General features: G+C 43.8%; 1 protein-coding gene across 1 annotated transcript; it reads left to right on the top strand.

Moving 5' to 3' along the window:
• Positions 1–4,083: 4,083 nt before the first annotated feature.
• RNF103 (ring finger protein 103) lies at positions 4,084–20,144 on the top strand. Its single transcript, XM_027722855.2, has 4 exons — positions 4,084–4,405; positions 6,491–6,630; positions 16,185–16,300; positions 17,996–20,144. Exons 1-4 carry the CDS (start codon positions 4,180–4,182, stop codon positions 19,572–19,574), a joined length of 2,061 nt encoding a protein of 686 aa, XP_027578656.1. The 5' UTR covers positions 4,084–4,179; the 3' UTR covers positions 19,575–20,144.
• Positions 20,145–20,394: the final 250 nt, after the last annotated feature.

Raw genomic sequence — 20,394 nt, forward strand, 5'->3', positions numbered from 1 at the left:
TTTGTGAAGTTCTGTGGGCTCCTTGTTCATCTCAGCACACTCAAGCAAGGTCTCCTTGTTTATTTATTTGTTAACATTAAACAGAACTTTATCTTCTCCAGGGGGCAACAAATCGTTTTTCCCTGTTACAAAAACAGAAAATTTGAACTGCCTAGGGAAAAAAATTGTCTTTATTTGAAGCTTTAATTAATCTGTTCTGCTCCTGAAAGTTGTTTTGTCCTTGAATGGTGTCTGTTTCTGTGCAGTTAATCACTCCGTGTTTATGGGCAAATCAGATTGCCACAAGGGGTGACCACGAGGTGCAGCTGCGACTGTAAAAAGCCCCTGAGCACCTGCTGGGGTGTCGCAGCTGACCCTGAGCGGGGGGGTTGGGCTTCAGAACCTCCCCGAATTCCTGCGTGAAGCACCGCCAGGTCACCGGGATCGCCTCACCCGAATGGCGGGGGGTGGGACTGGGTGGGTGGGCGTTAAGGTCCCGCCCAACCCAAACCGCTCCATGATTGAACATCCAGCGCCTTGGCTGAGGTGTCGGTGCTGGTCCCTGTGTCAGAGTCACCCTCTGTGTTAAATCTTTGGCCACTTGTCCCTAGTAGGAAACATCTTCTGATTTAAAATTCCTCTGCCTACAACACAGTAGTGTCTGGGCTGCTGCTGTCTTGCTTGGAGACTTACATAGGCTCGTTGGTTTATTTAATACCAGGCAATGACAGGGAGTCACAGTTTCATATCACACATAAAAACGTGTTGGGATGCGCCCGTGTTGATCAAGAGGCACCTCAAGAGATTCTGTGTCAGTGAGCTCCTAAAAATTCATAGAATCAGGATATCCTGAGTTGGAAGGGACCCACCAGGATCATCGAGGTCCAAACCCTATCATTGAAGTTAATTGTATTTACAGAGTTGGCTCTTAGGAAAACTGGGTTTCAGGTTGTTTAAATGCTAGTTTGCTGAACTACATCCTGATAAACTCAAAAAAATTAAGACAAAAAAAGGTATAATATTTTAACGTGGTAGAGGATTAAATTAAGATTTTAAATCCTTGGTTTTACTGACTTTGAAATGTTCCCTGTGGAGTCTGGAAAGTAGATTATTGTCTATATTCCCAGGCTGCACAGTCAGCAACTGCTCTTAGGAGAGGATGGGGGAGGAGAGGGAATCCTTGCCATTTATCAAGGGGCAGCAGATAAAAAGACTACAGGTTTGGCTGTCTGACAAGGGAAGGTGGCTGTCCCAGTTCTCAGGATTTGGGCTTGTTTGCTTGTAATCATAGTAAAAATACTTTTGCTGCCAAAAATATTTAAAACCAGATCCCTGTTTTGGGTTTTTGTTTAAAGGTGGAATTTATGTTCTCCATTAGCTTCACATTTGTAACATTTGCTCTGTGATCATAGAATTGACTGAGTGATGACTGTTTAATGCTGTTAATTAGTAGTGTTAACCCTGGGGTCTTTAAAAATGTCACTGTGTGTCATCTTTGTGTTCAGCTCAAATGAATTTTAAGTCACTGTTAAAATATTTAGATTTTCCAGATAATTAAAACTCCCTGAAAGATTGTTTGCAGGTGACACGTCAAAGACATTCTGAGTTGTAACTGGAACCCAAATATCTAGAAAACAGCACATTTTCTGGTAGGGTCAGCTTAGAGCATCAGGGATGGAAAGGTGAGGAGGGAAAGGAGCACCAGAGAGCCTGGGAGAGGCACCGGATCCGTTTGGCTTTGCTCTGCCACGCCTTTGGTGAACTCATCACCTGCAATTCTTGCTCCTCCTTTGCAGCTCTGCCCTGGCCCATCCTGTCACCCAGGTGCTTCTCTGTTGGCAGCTGCTTTGTTTTGGGTGGTTCTGGGGGGTTTCGAGTAGAGGCCTGAAACATTATTTTTACTTTCCTGAAACGACTCCGAGGTTTTGAGTTCTGGCAGATGATTGGCTTGGTCTCTGCAGGGGCCTCGTCAGCAGTTACCACTGGGGAATGTTGCTGATGGATTTAGCTCAGCCCGTGAGCGCTGGGAAGTGACACACCGGTGACAGCCTCCCCAGCAGGCGGTGCTGCAAATAGTTCAGCTGTAATTGTTGTGAGGTACCTTCCTGGTGCCTTCCTGCCGGGGGAAGCGAGAGCATCCCCGAAGGAGTTACAGGGGAGAGAAACACGGATCGGGTGGAGACGGGTCTGTGGGGCTCTTGAGAAACAAACCAACAAACAATGTTTTCTAACTAAAATATACAAAGTTCCTTTTCAAATATGCAACTCCCACCCATCATTCACACTGGTGGGAGCCACTTCGCTGCTCACTTGAAACAAATGGTAGAGAAATCAGGTAACTTCTTGAAGGTGTGACCAAAGCAATGAGCCTTCACAAAGCTTTTGAGAAAGAACCGTGTTCCTGGAGCAGCTCAGGGCTCAGAGCCTGCCTGGGGCCCTCTAAGTGTGTGTTTTATTGACTGTGCCCCGGCTCCACCAGCTGCAAGGACAAAGCCACTCCCTTGTATTTTGCCACGAGAGAAGGATTCATCTTATTGATGCTTTGCCACCTGCTCATCAGGGAATGGGCCCTGGCTTTTGCAGGGAGAGCTTCTCGAGCTGCAGTGGCTGTGGAGGAGAGAGCAGCACTGGACTTCCCTCCAGTACCTTCCCTCCCAGCTGGACCTGCCACTTGAGGCTCGCTGCAACCCCAGCAGAGCTGCTGAAATCCCTTTGCATTTGCTCGAGCAGCGCCAGCAGGGACAGGGCTTGCAGCCCACTTTTATCTTTTCCACATAAAAATGCTGAACAATAAAGTTGTATGTGACTCCCGGTGTGAGGCACAGCATTTACCAGCCCATAAGGGCTGTTTGTGAGGAACTATGTCTGCAATCCTTCCACTGTTCCCCTTTCAGGAGCCAAAACGAGCCCATTCCTGAAGAACATACAGTCGTGATTTTTCTTCTTGAAGAGGCTGTGGTGGCTCCCTGACAAAACAGGCTAAACCTTGGTTGTTTTTTTTTTTCTTTTAAAATCACATCAGCACACTGAGAACCCTGTAAATGTGTTTTAAAGGCTCTGAGGGGCACAGCGGTTTAAATGCTTTTTCCAGATCAATATTAGTGTGCCTTTCTGAGAATTGATAGTACAGAATTACAGCGCGTATACTCTGGAGGGTTTGTCAGTATTTTTAAAATTAAGCTGTGCTATTTCTGTGCTCATCTCTATGAGCTGCCAATTTTCATGCAAATTATGGATTCTTAAAATAACTAAACATACAAAAGCAATGTTGAGTTTCCTTCAGAGGAGAGCCTTCATGTCAACGCAGCAGCTTGATTTTAGTATGCTTTTTGTAGCAGGCTAAATTGTATCTTTGCAGCCCAACGCTCCGTGTACAGCCTGGGATGGTTCTTTCTGGATCCACTTAAACGGGGATCCAGACTGTGCCCAAAACGCTTCCCATGTGAGCACAGACCCAACTTAGAGCCGTGTCAGAAGTCGCAGTGGTGCTCGCAGGTTGCATCTGGCTTTGGCACAAGTTCCCAGCGCCAATGCAAAGCTGCGGAGTCCGAGTTCCGACCCGTGCAGATGGAGCTCGCTGTGGAATTTGGTTTCGCGCCAGCCAAGGGCTGGGAGCAGGGTTGGGAGCAAGCCTAGCCTGCGGGAATGAGGAGTGGAGGGATCATCCCTACACCCAGCAGCCCGAATCCAAATAAACTGTGTCCACTAAGCTGTCCTAAAACTGCCCGAACAAATCGTCCCCGTTCTGGCTCCGTAAATATTTTTCTTCTCGTGAGCCGCGTGGGTCGGGGTCGGATCCTGCCCCCTCCCTCCCCGATACCCGAGGTATTTCTATATTATTTTCCTCTCAGGAGGCGCAGCCGCAGGGTCCAAAGTTGCCGCGGGGGGCAGGGACGCTGCCGCCCCCCGAGCGCGGCGATGCGGGGTCGGGCCGCGGTGCTGAATCACGGCGGGGGGGAGGAAGGGGAAGGGGAAAAGGGAAGAAGAAGAAGAAGGGGAAGGGGGGGAAAGGGGAAGGGGAAGAAGGGGAAGGGGGCGGTGCCGGCCGCTCACGTCATTGTTATGTCTCCGCGGCTCCGCCGGGGCGGGGACAGCGACGGGCTGGAGGCGGGGGGGCCGCGGCCCCGCTCCCCTGACAGCCCCCGCTCCCCTCCCTCCCTCCCTGCCCGGCCCGGCCTCCGGCTCGGCGCTCCCGGGAAGATGTGGGTGAAGCTGTGCTGTTTGCTGCTCTACTTCCTGGCGCTCTTCGTGCTCGCCCGGGTGTTCGAGGCCGTGGCGTGGTACGAGAGCGGCTTCCTCGCCACGCAGCTGGTGGACCCGGTGGCGCTGAGCTTCAGGAAGCTGCGGACCATCCTGGAGTGCCGCGGGCTGGGGCACTCGGGGCTGCCCGAGAAGAAGGATGTGCGGGAGCTGGTGGAGAAGTCAGGTACGCGGGGCTCCCCCGTGACCCGGAGGGACGGACGGAGGTCGGTCCCCGGCCACCCCCGCGGGGCTCGGGGCGCCCTTGGGATGGAGACCCGGGCGCTGCTTCCCTTCGCAGGGCGGGTGTGGGGAGCGGGCTGGACCCCCCAGCTCGGGGATTAGTGGAGGGAGGCCGGGGAGCTCGGGGGGGGGGGACGGTCAGACCCCGGCGGCGTTGTGAGCCCGGGCGGGCTGAGCGGAGGGAAAGGCCTGCGCTGGACGGGGCACCAGCAGTGTCCCTTCCCTTCTCTTCCCTTCGGGTTCCGCTGCGGGCGGTCGGGTCACCCAGGGTGGCACAGATGGGAGCGAATGTCGCCTGCCGTAAAAAAACAGAGGAAAGAACCCAAATAGCTGCAGTGGATCACTGTTTACAGCTGGGGCCAGGTCCCTTCCCTGTATTCCTGCCCGCTTCCTGGGGTTATTACAGGTACGGCTGTCAAGATGGGCCCCGAGGAAAGCGGTGGTTTCATAGATGAGGAGCAGAAGGGTTGGGTACCCAGGGATGAGGTGTTTTTATACAGGGGGAGCAGAACTAGATCTTGCATATAAAAAATAGCCTGGGAAAAAAAAGCAGGGAGGCGTTTCGGGAAGAAGGGAAAACCAGGTGAAGGAGGTGGACTTCTGGGGGGACTGATGAACAGCGGAGGGTGAAGAGCAGTGGAGATGCAAGGAATGGCAGAAGTGTCCTGAAAGTAAGGGTGCTGCCTGGAGCAGGGGGGAGCTGGCCCCGAGGACTGGGAGATGGGGCTGATGTAATAGCTGTAGTGCCAGCCAAGCAGGAAAATGTGAGTAGCTGCTTTTAAATCAATGATCGAAGGGCTGCTGATCCAGAAGAGAGAGAAATCCCAGCAATCAGGATAGGCAGTGAGGGTCTCTTAATGTCTGGACAGAAAGGGAAAAGGATTTGGATGGATACAGTGAGTTCCATTTAACTTTAAAAATGCTAGTTTAAATAATTGATATTAATCCTGGGCATTTAAGTCCAATTTGCTGTTATTGTTCATTGTTTATTTATGTTTTTATGTTGTTTACTAGCTTTGCTGCTACAACAGTAAAAAGCAAAAGTAAAAAAAAGCGGTAGGTGTTTCCAATCCCTTTCACTCCTTGGCTGTCAGGTACTTTCATGATGTCATGATGTTTGGGTTGCATATGCTGCAGGGAAGTGTTTAACTCCAAACAAATTGTATTAACCAACTTCTTCAAATGTCATGGAAACACTTCTCATACCAGCAGGCTTTGCAGCATTTTTCCGTGTTTTTTTTTTTTTTTTCCTTTCCTCTTTTGGAAGCCCCTCAAGGGTTTCAGCTGTTACACTTATTTTTATATTTTGAAAGAAACAGCATTTTTGGACAAGACTTCATTTCTTAAAGCTTAATAGATTAGTTACTAGAATGCTGGTTGTCATTAACAGCATTTGTAATGATTGTGAAACGAGACATGAGAAGGAAATGAGATTATGAAGGAAACATTATCGGATAATTTTACTGTGAGCTCTTTAGGTCGCTGCAATTGGAGTTCATGGGAACTTTCCCCAACCGTGCAAACAGAAGCCAACAGCTAAATTATTCTGCCTGAGATTCTTAATTGCAATAGGATGAGCAACACTGAGTTTTGGTACAAAATTATTGATTAAAATTTTGGAAGTCTGAACTATCAGTGTAGCTTGCTGCAAAACTGCTATCCAGTGAAACGAAAGCGAAGATGCATCAACCTGAATTGCTCTCAGCCACTGAACGTTGTTATGTGCAGAGAACGAGGCTTAGAAAATGTTCTTTTATTCCTTTGTGTGCTCAGTTGCATGCGTGGTACCTCTGTGTAATCAGAAGCAGAGCATTCATGTCTTCTGCGGTCTGACAGATGAAGTCAGATTGTTCCTAGTCATATCACTAGAGATGGAATTATAATAACTTTAAAGTTTAGCTACCTTTGCACTGAAAAGGCTCTCTGAGCAACCACGCAAATACAGTTAGTTAAACTGTTACTAGAATTTATAAAGTGATCTTTCTCGAGTGCCATTTTAACTGAATTTCTCCAATTGTCTCTTTTTCAGGAGACCTCATGGAAGGAGAGCTTTATTCAGCTCTCAAGGAGGAAGAGGCCTCTGAATCGGTTTCCAGTACAAACTTTAGTGGTGAAATGCACTTCTATGAGCTTGTAGAAGACACAAAAGATGGGATCTGGCTGGTACAGGTATAGAAATTCGATCGTTTCTTTTTGTATATTTATCACCCCCCAAATGTGTTTCAAAGGAGGAGTTTATGAGGGTAGTTAACTAGCTGTAAAAATGTATAACAGAGAGATCTGGTGACAAAGATAAATTATATCCGGGAGATAAGGAATAGAGGAATAAATCTGTTAAAAAAAAAAACGCAGGAGAGGCTGGAAGTGCCAGAATTCCTATACAATCAGGAAGAAAAATAAAACCTGTTATTCTGTGGATTGCTTTTTGAAAAGCAGGCACTTTAGAACCAGAAAACAAGCAAAGCAGCACACACTTAAGTACACAGAGTATGCAAGTCCTTGGCCCTGGTATTCTGAGAGCCTGTGTGATGTGAAGTAGGTGCATTAGCACAGATGCTCCCAGCTGGCACAGGAGAGGTGCTTCTGGTGCTGCTCTTCCTTTTGGCTGCCTTACAGGCTCAGTCCCAACCGATTTAAGTTTCTGTTTATCTAACTGGCTTAGAGCACTTGTAAAATCTCTGTTGGCTTTTCACAAAGGCAAGAGCTCAGCGTGCTACTTCCCAGGCTTAGCAGGCTGCTTCTACAACACACTCTCGGGGCTTAAAGTTAACCTTCTCCCAAACCTGTTGGGCCCACCAGTTATGGAGTGTGCTCCCCCAGGGCTGCATGAGAATAAGAGATCAATTAGTAAAAGAAAGAAAGACTTTTTCAGATTGGATTCTGAAACAATTCATCATCACTCCTGAGAACATAAGTAAACCAGACCAAAACGTAGAATTATTTTCTGTGTCAACTCTTCTGTTAGTAAGAGGGTTTTTTGTTTTTTTTTTAAGGCATAAGTTTCCTGCTAACAGTCACATCAGGCAATCAGAATTCCCCACCAGGCAATTAATTGTTCAGTTGATAGCTCCCACCTGGTTTTTCTGGTCTCGCTTCATGTTTTCTATGTAACAGGAAGTCATTAAATCTTGATAATCCATTTATTAGACCTGCACTGTCACCACATCAGATCTCACCCCCAAATAGACAGTGAGAGAACAGATTACCTTCAGACTAGAAATGGCAGTTGTGTTTTGGAAAAGATGTATTTGCAGTTTATTGAATCCAAGCTTGAGGTTTAAATCACGCAGAAGGGCATTCTTGAAGCAGAGTGCTGAAAGGAAGTTTACATGTCTCCAAGCTAGTTGATAAGTACAAGCATGAATATGCTATGAAAAACCTTCCCTCCTCCCCATGCAGCTCAAAAGGGTAAAATATGGTAGTTCTCTGTTGTCTGTTGCTTGCAGAATTTTACTTGTAATATATTTTCCACTGGCTTCCTAATAGCAGATCAGATAGGCTGTGCTTTGATATCTCTAGTGTGATGAATGTTGTCATCATTCTGGGAATATTTGCACAGCTATTCAGTTGGTCACAATAGCTGTGGAAAAAAAATTAGTGGAATTTACTGAATAATTTACTGAACGCTATTTGTCTGTTTCTCTACAATAAAAACCACAGGACATGTCAAATTCCTATTTTTCATTCTTGCTTCTCGAGTTTTCGTCACTTCTGAGTTTTCATTTGCTCCATTCCCCACTGTAACTCCTGTCTGGATAACTCCTATGCTGGCTTTCTTCATGTCCTTCCACAGGTTTTTTCTTGCTTTTTCTTAGGCCTTGTCCCTGCAGAGCCAGTTTTTACCATCTCTTCCCTGTTCTAACCCTTGCCCATCCTCCAGGCATCCTCTGGAAACTTCACAGCTAATTAACCAGCTCGATGATTTAGGCAGGGAACAGTGGAGAGTGAGGATGTCTTGTGGATGGGCTTGGCGAGCACAGGCAAGGTCGGAGATTCCCCTGCTTTGTTGCTACTGGCTGGGAAGCAGAAGGGATCTCCAGATCCTTTTCAGGAGCAGAAGGAGAGGAGCAGTTCTAGCTCAGCTGGCGCAGTGGCTGTTGGTTGAGTTGGTTTTGAACACTTCATAACTCTGTATGGGAAGACTGGGACTCTGAAGATGATTTTTATTTTGTAAATGAAATGTCTGGTGTGGCACAGGCTGGCAGTGTGATAGCCATCACTGTCTGCAGAGAATCAAAGGGAAAAGAGGAAACAATTTCTACTTCTTGATGTGTTTGACACAAATTGAGATGTGAATTTGTCATCTAGAGTCAGCGAGATGAATTCCTTGAAGAAAGTCCAAGTCAGTACACAAGGAATCAGTGTTTGTGGGTTTGTTTCTTTATTTTCTGGAAATCCACATGCAAAGCATCCCTGTTCAGAGGTAATTTGTTTACCAGTGTGGCTGTTCACAGCTCCTGTGTGGCGCTTCCGTAGAGCCACAGACAGCAGCATGTTCTTTCTCCTATTAGCTCATGATCTCATCACCTTTCCCTTTATGCTGTTCTGCTTGCTTGCCAGCTGCTGCTGTGCACTGCTCTGGCTGGCAGGGAGGGTGAGTGGTAGTTTGTGGAGCTGCTTCTCTTGTTGGTAGAGGAGTAACACGGAGTGTTCTTACTTTTCCAGACTCTGGTATGGCTCGTGCTCTCTCGTTAGTCTCTAGAAACCTGTCACATCCAACAGTATCATAGCCATTGTGACTTTTTAAAAACCTACAGTAAGTGAGCTGCAAATAAAAATCCTCTTTGAATGAAGTTAAAATCTAAGTTAATGTATATTCTTATTTTAAAAGTCCCTACTGTAACATAGTGGTAGAGAGAAGTAAAGGGAACTTTCTTCTTGGCATTGAATTACGGGAACAAACATTTTGATCGTGTCTAGTAGAAGTGAAAAGACCATTATTATGGATGTAAAATGCTGCAGGCTATTCTACATCTCAGCTCCTAGTTCAAGTGGTGTAGTCACAGTGCAAGGGATGTGCCTACAACACTTTGGTGGTGGTAGTCTGTTCGTTCTTTCTTTTGCTTGCAATTGTTATATTTGCCTTTTGGATTTTGCCAGGTGATCAGCTGTTCTTGCTAAAAGGAAATGAAGTAGAAACACTCTATTCATTTAAAAATACATCATTCAGTATTTCTGTCTTTTCCAATAGCCCTTCAGGATCATTTACCACAGGATACCTGATTTTTAGCTTTCAGTTTCCTTCTTGAGAGGCTTCACATCCAGCCATGGTGCAGAATACCATCAGCTGGAATGTAATAGTTCCCATGCTGCCTGTGAATTGGTGTTAATTCATTACAGAAGCTCATTTACTCTCAACCTCTGACTTAACTGACAGCTTAACTGAGCTGTTCAGATCAGGTGCATAGATCACCCCACCTCCCTTGAGAAACTCCACGTAATTTTGAGGTGGTTAATTGTTGTGTGCTGTGATGGATGTCATCCTTTGTCTTTGCCTATTTTGATCTGATTTCTCAAAATCTCTTTTCTCAGAAAAGCAAGAGATCTCCAGATATCTCCAGTCCATATGGGTGGATTCTGAACCAGTTGTGAGTTCTTAGGAAAGAGCAACTATGCAGAAATTCAGTTCCATCAGCACAATGAAAGATAATAAACAAGAGAGTGAGATGTCTCAGAGTTAATAAAAGTGCAGACAGTCATGTAGAAACTCATTGACATTCTCTGGAATAAGTGAGCTTTTTTCCAAGCTTTTAATAAGTAACTCACCAGTCCATTTATAATTAATTGTATTCCGAATGAGAATTTTCCAAGAACTTTTACTTCTCTTTTATCTACGGGAGCACAGTTGGCAACATAGCTGTTGATTAGAAAGGGCTCTATGAAAAGCACGTAAGAATTAATTAATTAATAGACTAGAGTTTTTGAATCTTTGTGGAGCCCTAAAAATCTTCCAGTGTGTGCATGGACTCTGTACAGTAATATTGGGCTTTCTCTGCTCGTTTACCCTCCCCAGGCACGAGGAGTTCGTGGGTGTCTCAAACTGGAAACTGCTGAGCCAGACTGACAGTTCTCACGTACATACAACCTTACCTGTTCATTAAATCAGTTAGAAATCAGTTTTGACTTTGGCAAAGCCATAGTTTTTTTCCAATTCAAATGTCTGTATTGCTTCGTGCAGAGAGTGACTTGCTGAGGCTGGGTGAGGACTCACTGCATCTGGGAGAACCCTCTGTATATATGTGTGTGTGTGTATGCAACAGGGAATAGTGTCTCTTACTTCATAGGTTTTGTTCTTCCTGAAAGTTTAAAGCCTGTCACAGTGCCCTAGTGCCCAGAGTTGAGGAGCACTTGGAGTCGTCGTCTTTGTGGCTAAGCTGTAAACCCACATTTTGGCTATTCATCTGTATTCAAAATTGTGTGCTCTTGCTATGAGCAGGTGTTCCTGACACCTGGTATGTCAGCTAGAATTGGTTAAAATAATGAGAGCTGGAATACCATGAAGAGCCTGTTCTACATTTGCCCATCTCTGACTCATTCTCATGCTTTGTGATATTTTAGCATTTTTAGTTGTGAGGGAGGTTCAAAACTTACTGAGACCAAATCTTGTTACTGTGACCTGTTTTGAGTTCTCTGCATACCTGCCTGAAAGAGATTGAACAAGATCTGATTTAAATGCACAGAAAGCAGCAGAATGCTCAAGTGAGGTCACTATCATGTCATGCTGAAGTCCTTCAGGGGTACCTGAAGAGGAGTCTGTCTTTGCATTTTGCATTGTTATAGCAAACTCTTAACGTAAGCTCTGTTTCCTTGAGCCAATTTCAGTCATATTTTTACTTTTATTTTAACAATGTATGTTTCATAAAATAATCTTTAAAAATGCTTAATGATAACTGCAAATTAAGGAGCAGCTGGATTGATGATGGTTCTAAAGTAGCTGTTGCAATACTGACGCACCTACACAATACACTTTGGTTTTAGGTTAGGCAAGAGAGGCAGAGTGCCTTGCTGACTTTGTCCTATTTTTCCAAGTGTTTCTATTTTTCTGTGTCTGGGGTAGTTGCTCTTCAAGTCTGTTTGCTTCTTTAAGGTCATAACTGTGACCGCTTTAACATATAGATCAAAACGATTCTATTCATTACTTAATTAATCTCTTTTGGGATAATTCTGTGTAATTGAATGTCAGGAGAACTCTTCCAGTGCAAAAGCTCCCTATTCAAATGTCGGTTGAAATCGGGATTTCAGCAATTGCAGTATTGTGTGTCCCTAGTCAAATTCTATTTGCATTTTGTTTTCTGTGGCACCTGGAAGCCACCTTCTTTGGGATTTGTGGAAGCTAAACAAGAAGTCTCAATCAGAACATGTAGAAATAAAGGAGATTTCCAAACCCCCACCTTTCCATTTTTACTTTGCACATCTTAGTGGCATAACTTATCCTGCAGAATTTCATAGTCATTGGTTGAGAATCTCCCGAGCTCTTGGGATATGGTGTGGTCCTCCCAAATTCACAGATGGAGTATGAAGAAACTCGTGTTTGAGACTTCAGAGGAAGTTTGTGGGTGGATGCTCAGTGAGAGCCTGTCCTTCTCTCCAGCATCTTCTCCTACTAAAGAAGTGAGTAATTCAAATACAGAGATGGGAGTTCAAACCCTGCAGTCAGAGCCAGTCCTTTGGCCTGTTTTAGGTGTAGTTTCAGGAGCAGATCTGTTCTGTGATGTCAAGTTGTTAAATGGCAGGGTTACTGTGATCCTGTTGGATTCTCTTAGCCCATTAAGATGATTAATGGATTAATTGAGTTACCCTCATTGTCTTACCTGTCACTCTGACATGTGATACGTTACAGATTGTGAACATAGCTAATAATAAGAAAAGCTGGAAGGGTTTGTGTTTGTGTTCCTCCAGAGGTGGTGTTTGTTTCTCAGCTGTGCTAGCCTGCTCTTGTGAGCTTGGGCTTTATTTCTATAACATTAAATAGTGTGTCTCTCTTACATTGTAAATTGTCCAAATACTCCTATCGACTGTTCTCTTCCTGGGAATGTGTGTCTGACTTCTGGCTTGGGTGTATTCATGGCTAATTTGTTCCTATCCGGCATAAATTGACATTGCCCTTTAGTTTCACTGACTCCTGATGTCAGTCCCACTCCTCCCAGTATGTGCAGTCAGTCAACCAGTGTGTTTTGTCGGGTGTAATATATCCTGGGCTTTGCTTATTTTGCAGCCAGTTAATATTGATGGCTCATGTTTTCTTGTGGAGCAACTGATAGCCCCAGGCCTTTCCTCCCATTGCTGTTCCTGAGTGATGAACTCCCCGAGTGTCCTGTTCATTACTGAACTCAATTTCATGTGTGACACTCTGCATTACAAGATTTGTGCAGCTCTTCCTGCATGGCGTTATAATCCTCTTTCCTACACAGATGTGCCTTCCCAGTTTTATGTCGTGTACAAATGGCTTTGGGAGACTTCAGGCTCCCGCAGGAAGGGCATTAGTAGGAATATCTGCTGAACTGAGCTCTAAGGTAAATCTGTTAAGAAGCCTGTTAGCACCTTGCTGGCATTTTGATGTCTTCTTGCCATAGCCAATTTCTTGCTCACTTTAAAGCTCTTTTTTTTTTTTTTACTCAATATCGAAGTTTATCTCTAGTTCTCATGTAAATTTTCCATGTGGCATAATTCATGATAATCTACCAAACTACAAACGGGGTACTACATTTTCTTACACTTGAAATGCGATTCTTCTTCTCCAGGAAAAGAGGGATGTTTAGTTCTCAGTCAGAAATGATACATCTTCAGTAATTGCTTGCTGGAATGGGGTGGAAAATGCAACCATCTCTGCAACTTTAAAATTTGTTCTGTAGTTTTGCATCCTACTGAGATCAAACTGGTGGGATTTTTTTTTTCGTTTGTTCTTAAATATAGCTACTAACTTGTTGTTCTGCTGTCAAAATGTGAATTAGCCTGACAGGGGGGTTATAAGAAATCTTCACAGGTTCTCCTGTGATTTTGTGTGCTTGTGTTACAGTTCTGGGATGGAGGTTTCCTGCTTGCTCTGGTGTAAGTGTGTTATTTGAGTTTTGTTTCCATCTTCGGGTGATAGTCTCTTCCCATGAAGTTGCTAACTGGTCCATGGCCAGCCATCTCCTCTTCATTGAAAGCTGAGTCATAGCAATAATTTAACTTTAAAAAGAAAATTATCTTACATTTCTATCCTGTCTTCATTGTATGGTGATCCTGCTGCTTTTCCCCCAGTTCTGTTCCTATTCATATGACTGAAGAACCTTTTGGTACAGCTTGTAATAGTCTTTGTACAGTCTAACTTGAATTGCTCATTTCTCCTTACTCTTTTTTTCTTGCATATCTTGCTTTGATAGCTCTTCCTTTTGACCTTTTCTTTAAATCCTCGTAGATTGTCAAACTACTTCTAACATCTCTTTGGAAATGATTGCTAGGAAGAGGTACAGGACTTGACAACCCTTCTTTTTTTCCCCTTATTTGAAACATAAAATCCTCATAGCTTTAACACCATGGACTTGAAGAATTTTCCAGGCCTCTTCCACATTCAAATTCTCAGACTCCTCAGTCACAGGTTTTTAAGCTACATTTCTTTCTTATCAAAATTCACAGTTCTTAAATAAAATCTGTTACAAGTGTTTGCAGGTTATTTTTAATTTAAACTGAATTGCGTTGTGATTGCTTAACCTGCAGTATTTTCTTGGACTCCCTCATCCAACAGAGGTGATGACTGCTTTCCAAAATTCCAAACCCTTGCCTCCATGTGGTGAACTCCCAGTGCTGTAAGTGGGTGTTGCCTGCGAGGAGCAGCTGCAGTGGATATGTTTATTTGGATTTTTTTTCCATAATGATATAAAAAAGCATGAGCCCAGGGAATTTTACAGAGCTTCAGTGTGCAAAACCACAGTAGGGTTCCTCTGTGTAGTTACAAAATACAGACTGCTGGTTCTGTCATTGTCCTTCAGCATAAATAACTTTCTCCAGAAGGAAAGACTTTTTCTTAGGAAAGGAATTAAACTGGTGCCAAAAAATTCACCAGTACAAACAGCCAGATGACGGTAAAACATAGTGATGACTCTTATTTGCAATAAATCTCCTTCTCTTGACACTTTAAGTGAATATTTTAGTGTCAGACAGAAGAAACAGTGAGCAGGATCTGTCTTCCTGTACATAACATTAAAATGCTCTCAGTAGTAGCTCTGAGGATATTCTGGCTTTAAGGTGTCTATGAATTTGTTCTCTTTTAATTGAAGTGTATGAAAGGAAGAAGTGTAAAATATACGAAGTAATTGCTTCAGTTACATTGGGTGATGTAAAGAAGCCTCAGTAATACAACAGATTTCCCAGTTGGTTGTCTTGGTGCTTGAAGGTTACATTTAGCTAATCAAAAAGGCTTTTCTATGTGATATGTGTGTTTTGAGAATAACTTGAAGGATTCTTACCTAGATGTTCACCTCTGGTTTTATTTAAACATTCTAGGCTCAGTGGAATGGGAGTGTAATCTGTGACTTCAGTTTGTTTCCCTTTGTAGAGCGTTCTGCTTGGTGAATTATTTTAAGTTTCTGAGAGGATGTTACTTACCACAAAGCAGATAATATTTCTGAGTCTCAAAGGCCAGGCACACTTTCCAGGTCTGTACATAGAGAACTGTTGATCATGGTGACAGACGAACTTCCTGGGGCAAGCTGACATTTGAGGTTGTTAAGTCAGAAGATGACTGGGATAAGTTTAATGGCGGGTAAACAAATATCTAACAAATGGAACTTTCAAAATTTAATTTGAAAATATATTTTAAGTGGTTGCCATTAAGCCTGCAGAGGCATGTGAGGCGCTTCTAAAATAGATAACTCTATGGCTGATGGAATAGTGCGTGATCAGTCATGTCATTCAAAATTACCTGCCAACTGCAGGCACAGGCAGGGTTTTCTTTTTCTTGTGGGATTTTTTTTCCCTTCCCTGTACAGTTATAGGTCGGAGGATGAGTGCTGCTTCTTTATCATCTGTGTCAGCAGAAGCTCACGGCGAGGTAACCTGAAGTACGACTTTAATATACTGGGTTAGAACAAATTAAACCTTGGGATATATCACGGCGAATTATCATCATGAAATGGCCAGATGGGGCATTGGAGTTGGTGGAACAGTCATATAAAGTTACAGAGTGAGTCACTGGCAAAGCTTGAAGGAGGCAAGATTTTTAGGCATTATCTGGGAGTTTAATCACTGTTTTCCACCACTCAGGAGTGGCTGTTGGCAGTTTAATCTGGTACCAGGTACATGCATTATCCAACTCATTTAGCTGCTCTGAGACAACATTTCTTTGGTATGTTGTAACTTTTGATGGAGAATTATAATAAAATTATGGTCTTTTTTATTGCACAGAGGAGGAACCTGCTGCACCCTCTTCCTTTCTCCCCTACTATGAACTGGTTAATGATAGTTTTGTTATTTTCACAAGGGTTTTAGTAACTACCGCTCCTTTTAGGTACTTAATATTTTGATGCACTTCTGTCTTTCTGCAGAAACTGCATTTCTGTCTTAGAGCTTCACTCTCCTAAGACATTTAGGTTGATTCCCAGTTGTACACATCTATTCTATGTCCTGAGAGAAGGGGAAAGCAGTATCAAGTGTGACTAGCTCTCTGTTTTCATTGAATTTGCTTTTTATTTCAGGAAGCAAACTGACTGTGATACTAAACTAATATTTCCTTTTGGCAACAGGTCATAGCAAATGACAGAAGCCCACTGGTGGGTAAAGTCCATTGGGAGAAAATGGTGAAGAAAGTGTCAAGATTCGGAATACGTACCGGCACTTTTAACTGTTCCAGTGACCCCAGGTATATCCTTAAAGGATTATCTGAATCCCAGGAATATCTTAAGGCTCAGTTGTGTTCCCTTGTTGTTACAGCAGGGGCTCGCTGTGTTATAAAAGTACCTGTGACAGAAGGTGACTTTATTCATGTTTTTATCTCTACTAAAGTCTGCTCAGAATTCTCCATTACATTATTTATCAGCCTCATAAACACAGTTCTGCAGCTTCTTAAAGCATCATGTGGGAAATGCATGATTAGACCATGGAGAGCGTGACACAGCAATGGAAAAGAATGAACAGGAGAGTTTGGCCTTACAGTCCAGGCGTTCAGGGACTGGAACTATGCTTGCTCAGGACAAAGGCGAATATATCAGTTGTAGAGTTGTTGTATCACCATCTGGAAAGGGGAGACCAGGTTAGCATGAACCTTGGAAACAGTGCCTGCTTCCTAGAGTTACTGACAAATCCTGTTCCCTGACAAATGTATGTTTATATGTAAACTGGCACACACCCTTGGACAACATACAGTGTGCTGTGCAGGAGTCACTGTGTTTGCATATGATTTCGAACAAGGAAGAAGAGCAAAGCCAGAGAAGCTATTAATAAATCTCTGCTGCTGTAAAAATAGGCTTTTTTTGAACATTTTGCTGGAGGCATTTGCTTTACATGACAGGAGACTTTGTCTAGAATTCCAGTGGCATGTATGGATACGCACATCTTACACAGCTTAAGTCCTAAATGTTTACAGAAATCTCAAAGTTAATCATAAGAGGAAATTCTTAGGCTTTGTAGTGCTTATGCAAAATAATCTTGTCTAATCAAAACGCTGGTATTTGAACATCTTAAAAATTTGGCAGTGTTTCTCTTTGCACAGCTTGTAAGTAGTCTTAATGTTCTGATCAAATACTATGTTTTAAATGAATTAGATTTTTTTTAATACAAGAAATGTTTTGCTGAGTAAACCCTCGTGAATAGTTTTAATCAGATTGGAGCTGAAATTCAGCAGAACACTGCACTCTGCAGTAGTCAGGATACCTTCATTAGCAGGGTAATATCTTTCAGCTCTTTCTAAAAATATTACATTCAGATTCCTGAGGTGAGGAGTTGTCATTGTCTAAACACATGTTGACAGATCAAAACCAGAGAGAGTGTAGGTAAGATGGATGGTGAATGAGGCTGATGGTTCCTATTTTCATATGCAGGGTTCTCAGAACAGTCTGGGTGCCTGTTGACTCTGTCATGCTTTGATTGTTGAAACTTGCCAGGCATTTCCTAAGAGGAGGACTACATAAATTGGGTGTAGTGATCATGGTAGGAGAGAAGGGATCTTCTGAGTAATTAGGTTCATCTCATAGTTAGGGAGGTCTGGACCATGACTTGGGGTTCAGCCGTGAAGATCCTCTTCTTTTAGGTGTGGATTTGGGGTTCATCCATCTGCCTTCCAGACAGTGTGGATATTCTTTTAGGCCAAATAATCCAGCAGAATGTGTCTGCTTCCTGCTGTGCTGGTTTTGTGGCGAGCTCCCTCACCTCACCCTTTACCCTATCTGCATCCTGCCAAAATGCCCCAGTAGGAAGTGGACACGTGTCAGCTTCATTAAAGCAACTGCAAACAGACCAGGTGCTCAGCATGTCTCATTTTTGGGCTCAGAACACAGATTCAAGGACTCAGCTCCAGGCCTGTGAAACTCTGTGGTCTAACCTGCTGTTTTCTTTGTAGATACTGCAAGAGGAGGGGTTGGCTGAAATCCACCCTCATCATGTCGGTTCCACAAACCAGTACCTCCAAGGGAAAAGTCATGATTAAGGAGTACAGCGGGCACAGGATCGAAGTGGAGCACATTTTCAAGTGGATCACAGCCCACGCTGCTTCTCGGATCAAAACCATCTACAACTCCGAGCACTTGAAAGAAGAATGGAACAAAAGTGACCAGTACCGGGTGAAAATATACCTGTTTGCCAACCTGGACCAGCCCCCGGCGTTCTTCTCTGCACTAAGTGTAAAGTTTACTGGGAGAGTAGAGTTTATTTTTGTGAACGTGGAAAACTGGGACAACAAAAGCTACATGGCAGAAATTGGTGTCTACAAGACGCCATCGTACATACTTAGGACTCCTGAGGGGATTTACAGGTATGGAAATAACACTGGTGAATTTATATCACTACGTGCCATGGATTCCTTTTTGCGCTCGCTACAACCAGAAGTTAACGATTTATTTGTTTTAAGCTTAGTTTTGGTTAATCTGATGGCTTGGATGGACCTGTTTATTACCCAAGGAGCCACTATAAAGCGTTTTGTGGTTCTCATAAGCACTTTAGGGACGTATAATTCACTGTTAATTATTTCCTGGCTACCAGTGTTAGGTTTTTTGCAACTACCCTACCTAGACAGCTTTTATGAGTACAGCTTAAAACTCTTCAGGTACTCTAACACAACTACTCTGGCTTCTTGGGTAAGAGCCGATTGGATGTTCTACTCCTCACATCCAGCCCTCTTCCTCAGCACATACCTTGGTCATGGTTTACTAATCGATTACTTTGAGAAGAAGAGAAGACGCAATAACAACACCGATGAAGTAAATGCTAATAATCTGGAGTGGCTGTCGAGCCTGTGGGACTGGTACACCAGCTACTTGTTTCATCCTATTGCTTCTTTTCAACACTTCCCTTTCGACTCGGATTGGGATGAAGACCCGGATTTGTTCTTGGAGCGGTTGGCTTTCCCCGATCTCTGGCTTCACCCTCTGATACCAACCGATTACATAAAAAACTTACCCATGTGGAGGTTTAAATGCCTCGGCACCCATTCCGATGAGGAGATGCTGGAAACCTTTCCGGACAGCGAGAGTGACTCTGACAGTGAAAACAAAGAGGTCTTCAGCAGCGACAGGGAGGCCTCGGAGGACGATGAGCTGAGCCCGTTTCACAGGTGCAGCGAAGCAGAGCATCGGTGCGGCGCTGGGCCCTGCCCGTGTGCCAACAAATATTGTCATCCCGAGCCATGCGGACGGAAAGCGAGGTCCTACGGCTCGTGCAGCTCCGCAGGCGACATGGAGCCAGACTGGTCGGCCTGGCCCCCCGAGATGTTGCACTGTACAGAGTGTGTGGTGTGTCTAGAGAATTTCGCGAGCGGCTGCCTGCTCATGGGCCTGCCGTGCGGCCACGTGTTCCACCAGAATTGCATCGTGATGTGGCTGGCGGGGGGGCGGCACTGCTGCCCCGTCTGCAGGTGGGCTTCCTACAAGAAAAAGCAGCCATACACACACCCTCAGCCTTTGTCGAGCGACCCCCCATCTTAGCTGTGTGTCCTGCGTAAGCTTTCGGGGTATTACTGCTTGCCTTTTAAATGTTAGTCACTTAAGAGATTATGTGGTTTGAAGTTTTTAGTTTAAATGTTAGTGCAGTGAACTAAAATATACATGATGCTAACGTTAACGACAGAATCATTTGGTTGCCTTGTATGTTGAACTGAATGCAAACTTGCCGTACAATAACTTGTTCTTTTCAACATCTGGAAACTTGATGCTGTTTTTTTGTAAGCACAAAAAAAATCAAGCCTACAACAGAAGTGTGTTCCAGCAAACGTTTACAAGTTAGGATGTAGGTGAAATCAAAATTCTAATCGGAGACAATTGCTTAATTTAAGTGTTTCTTATTTTAGAGTCTGTTCAGCACATCTTTGTTGAATAATGTATGTTGTAAGACAGTACCATTTAAAAAAGAAATCAGTGAAATAAATTATTTTAAAAGGAGGTTTGTAATGTTAATTGTTTTGATAAATATTTTGTGTGTATGGTCACGGATGTCTTGCTGGCCTGATTTATCTGTGAAGATAATAAAAATATAACACAACTTTTGTGACTAATAAATCATCTCCTAGTGATACAGGAATTCATTGCTCCAGGGTTATCCACTGGCCAAGCAGAAGGTAATGGTGTTTCACTGGGAACTACTTCCTTCATAAGTCTGCTGCATTGAGGTGCTTCTCTGCTTGACCAGTGGTTTTCCAGTTGATTACAAACTGCTTTTCCACATGGAAACCTCTTCTACCAGCTGTCTCTGCAGCAGCCTCATTTGCAGATATGTAGGAAGCCTTTAGGGCAGCTCCTCTACAGCCTC

The sequence above is a fragment of the Pipra filicauda genome, unplaced genomic scaffold, assembly GCF_003945595.2.
Source record: "Pipra filicauda isolate LSUMZ 115617 unplaced genomic scaffold, ASM394559v2 scaffold315_size853536_pilon, whole genome shotgun sequence".
NCBI classification, from domain to species: Eukaryota; Metazoa; Chordata; class Aves; order Passeriformes; family Pipridae; genus Pipra; species Pipra filicauda.

Bases quoted from the DNA above. Each gene is read 5' to 3' on its own strand.
- RNF103 (XM_027722855.2), top strand. From the start codon at position 4,180: ATGTGGGTGAAGCTGTGCTGTTTGCTGCTCTACTTCCTGGCGCTCTTC. The intron at 4,406-6,490 runs GTACGCGGGGCT...TCTCTTTTTCAG, and splicing joins GGAGCTGGTGGAGAAGTCAG to GAGACCTCATGGAAGGAGAG. The intron at 16,301-17,995 runs GTATATCCTTAA...TTTTCTTTGTAG, and splicing joins AACTGTTCCAGTGACCCCAG to ATACTGCAAGAGGAGGGGTT.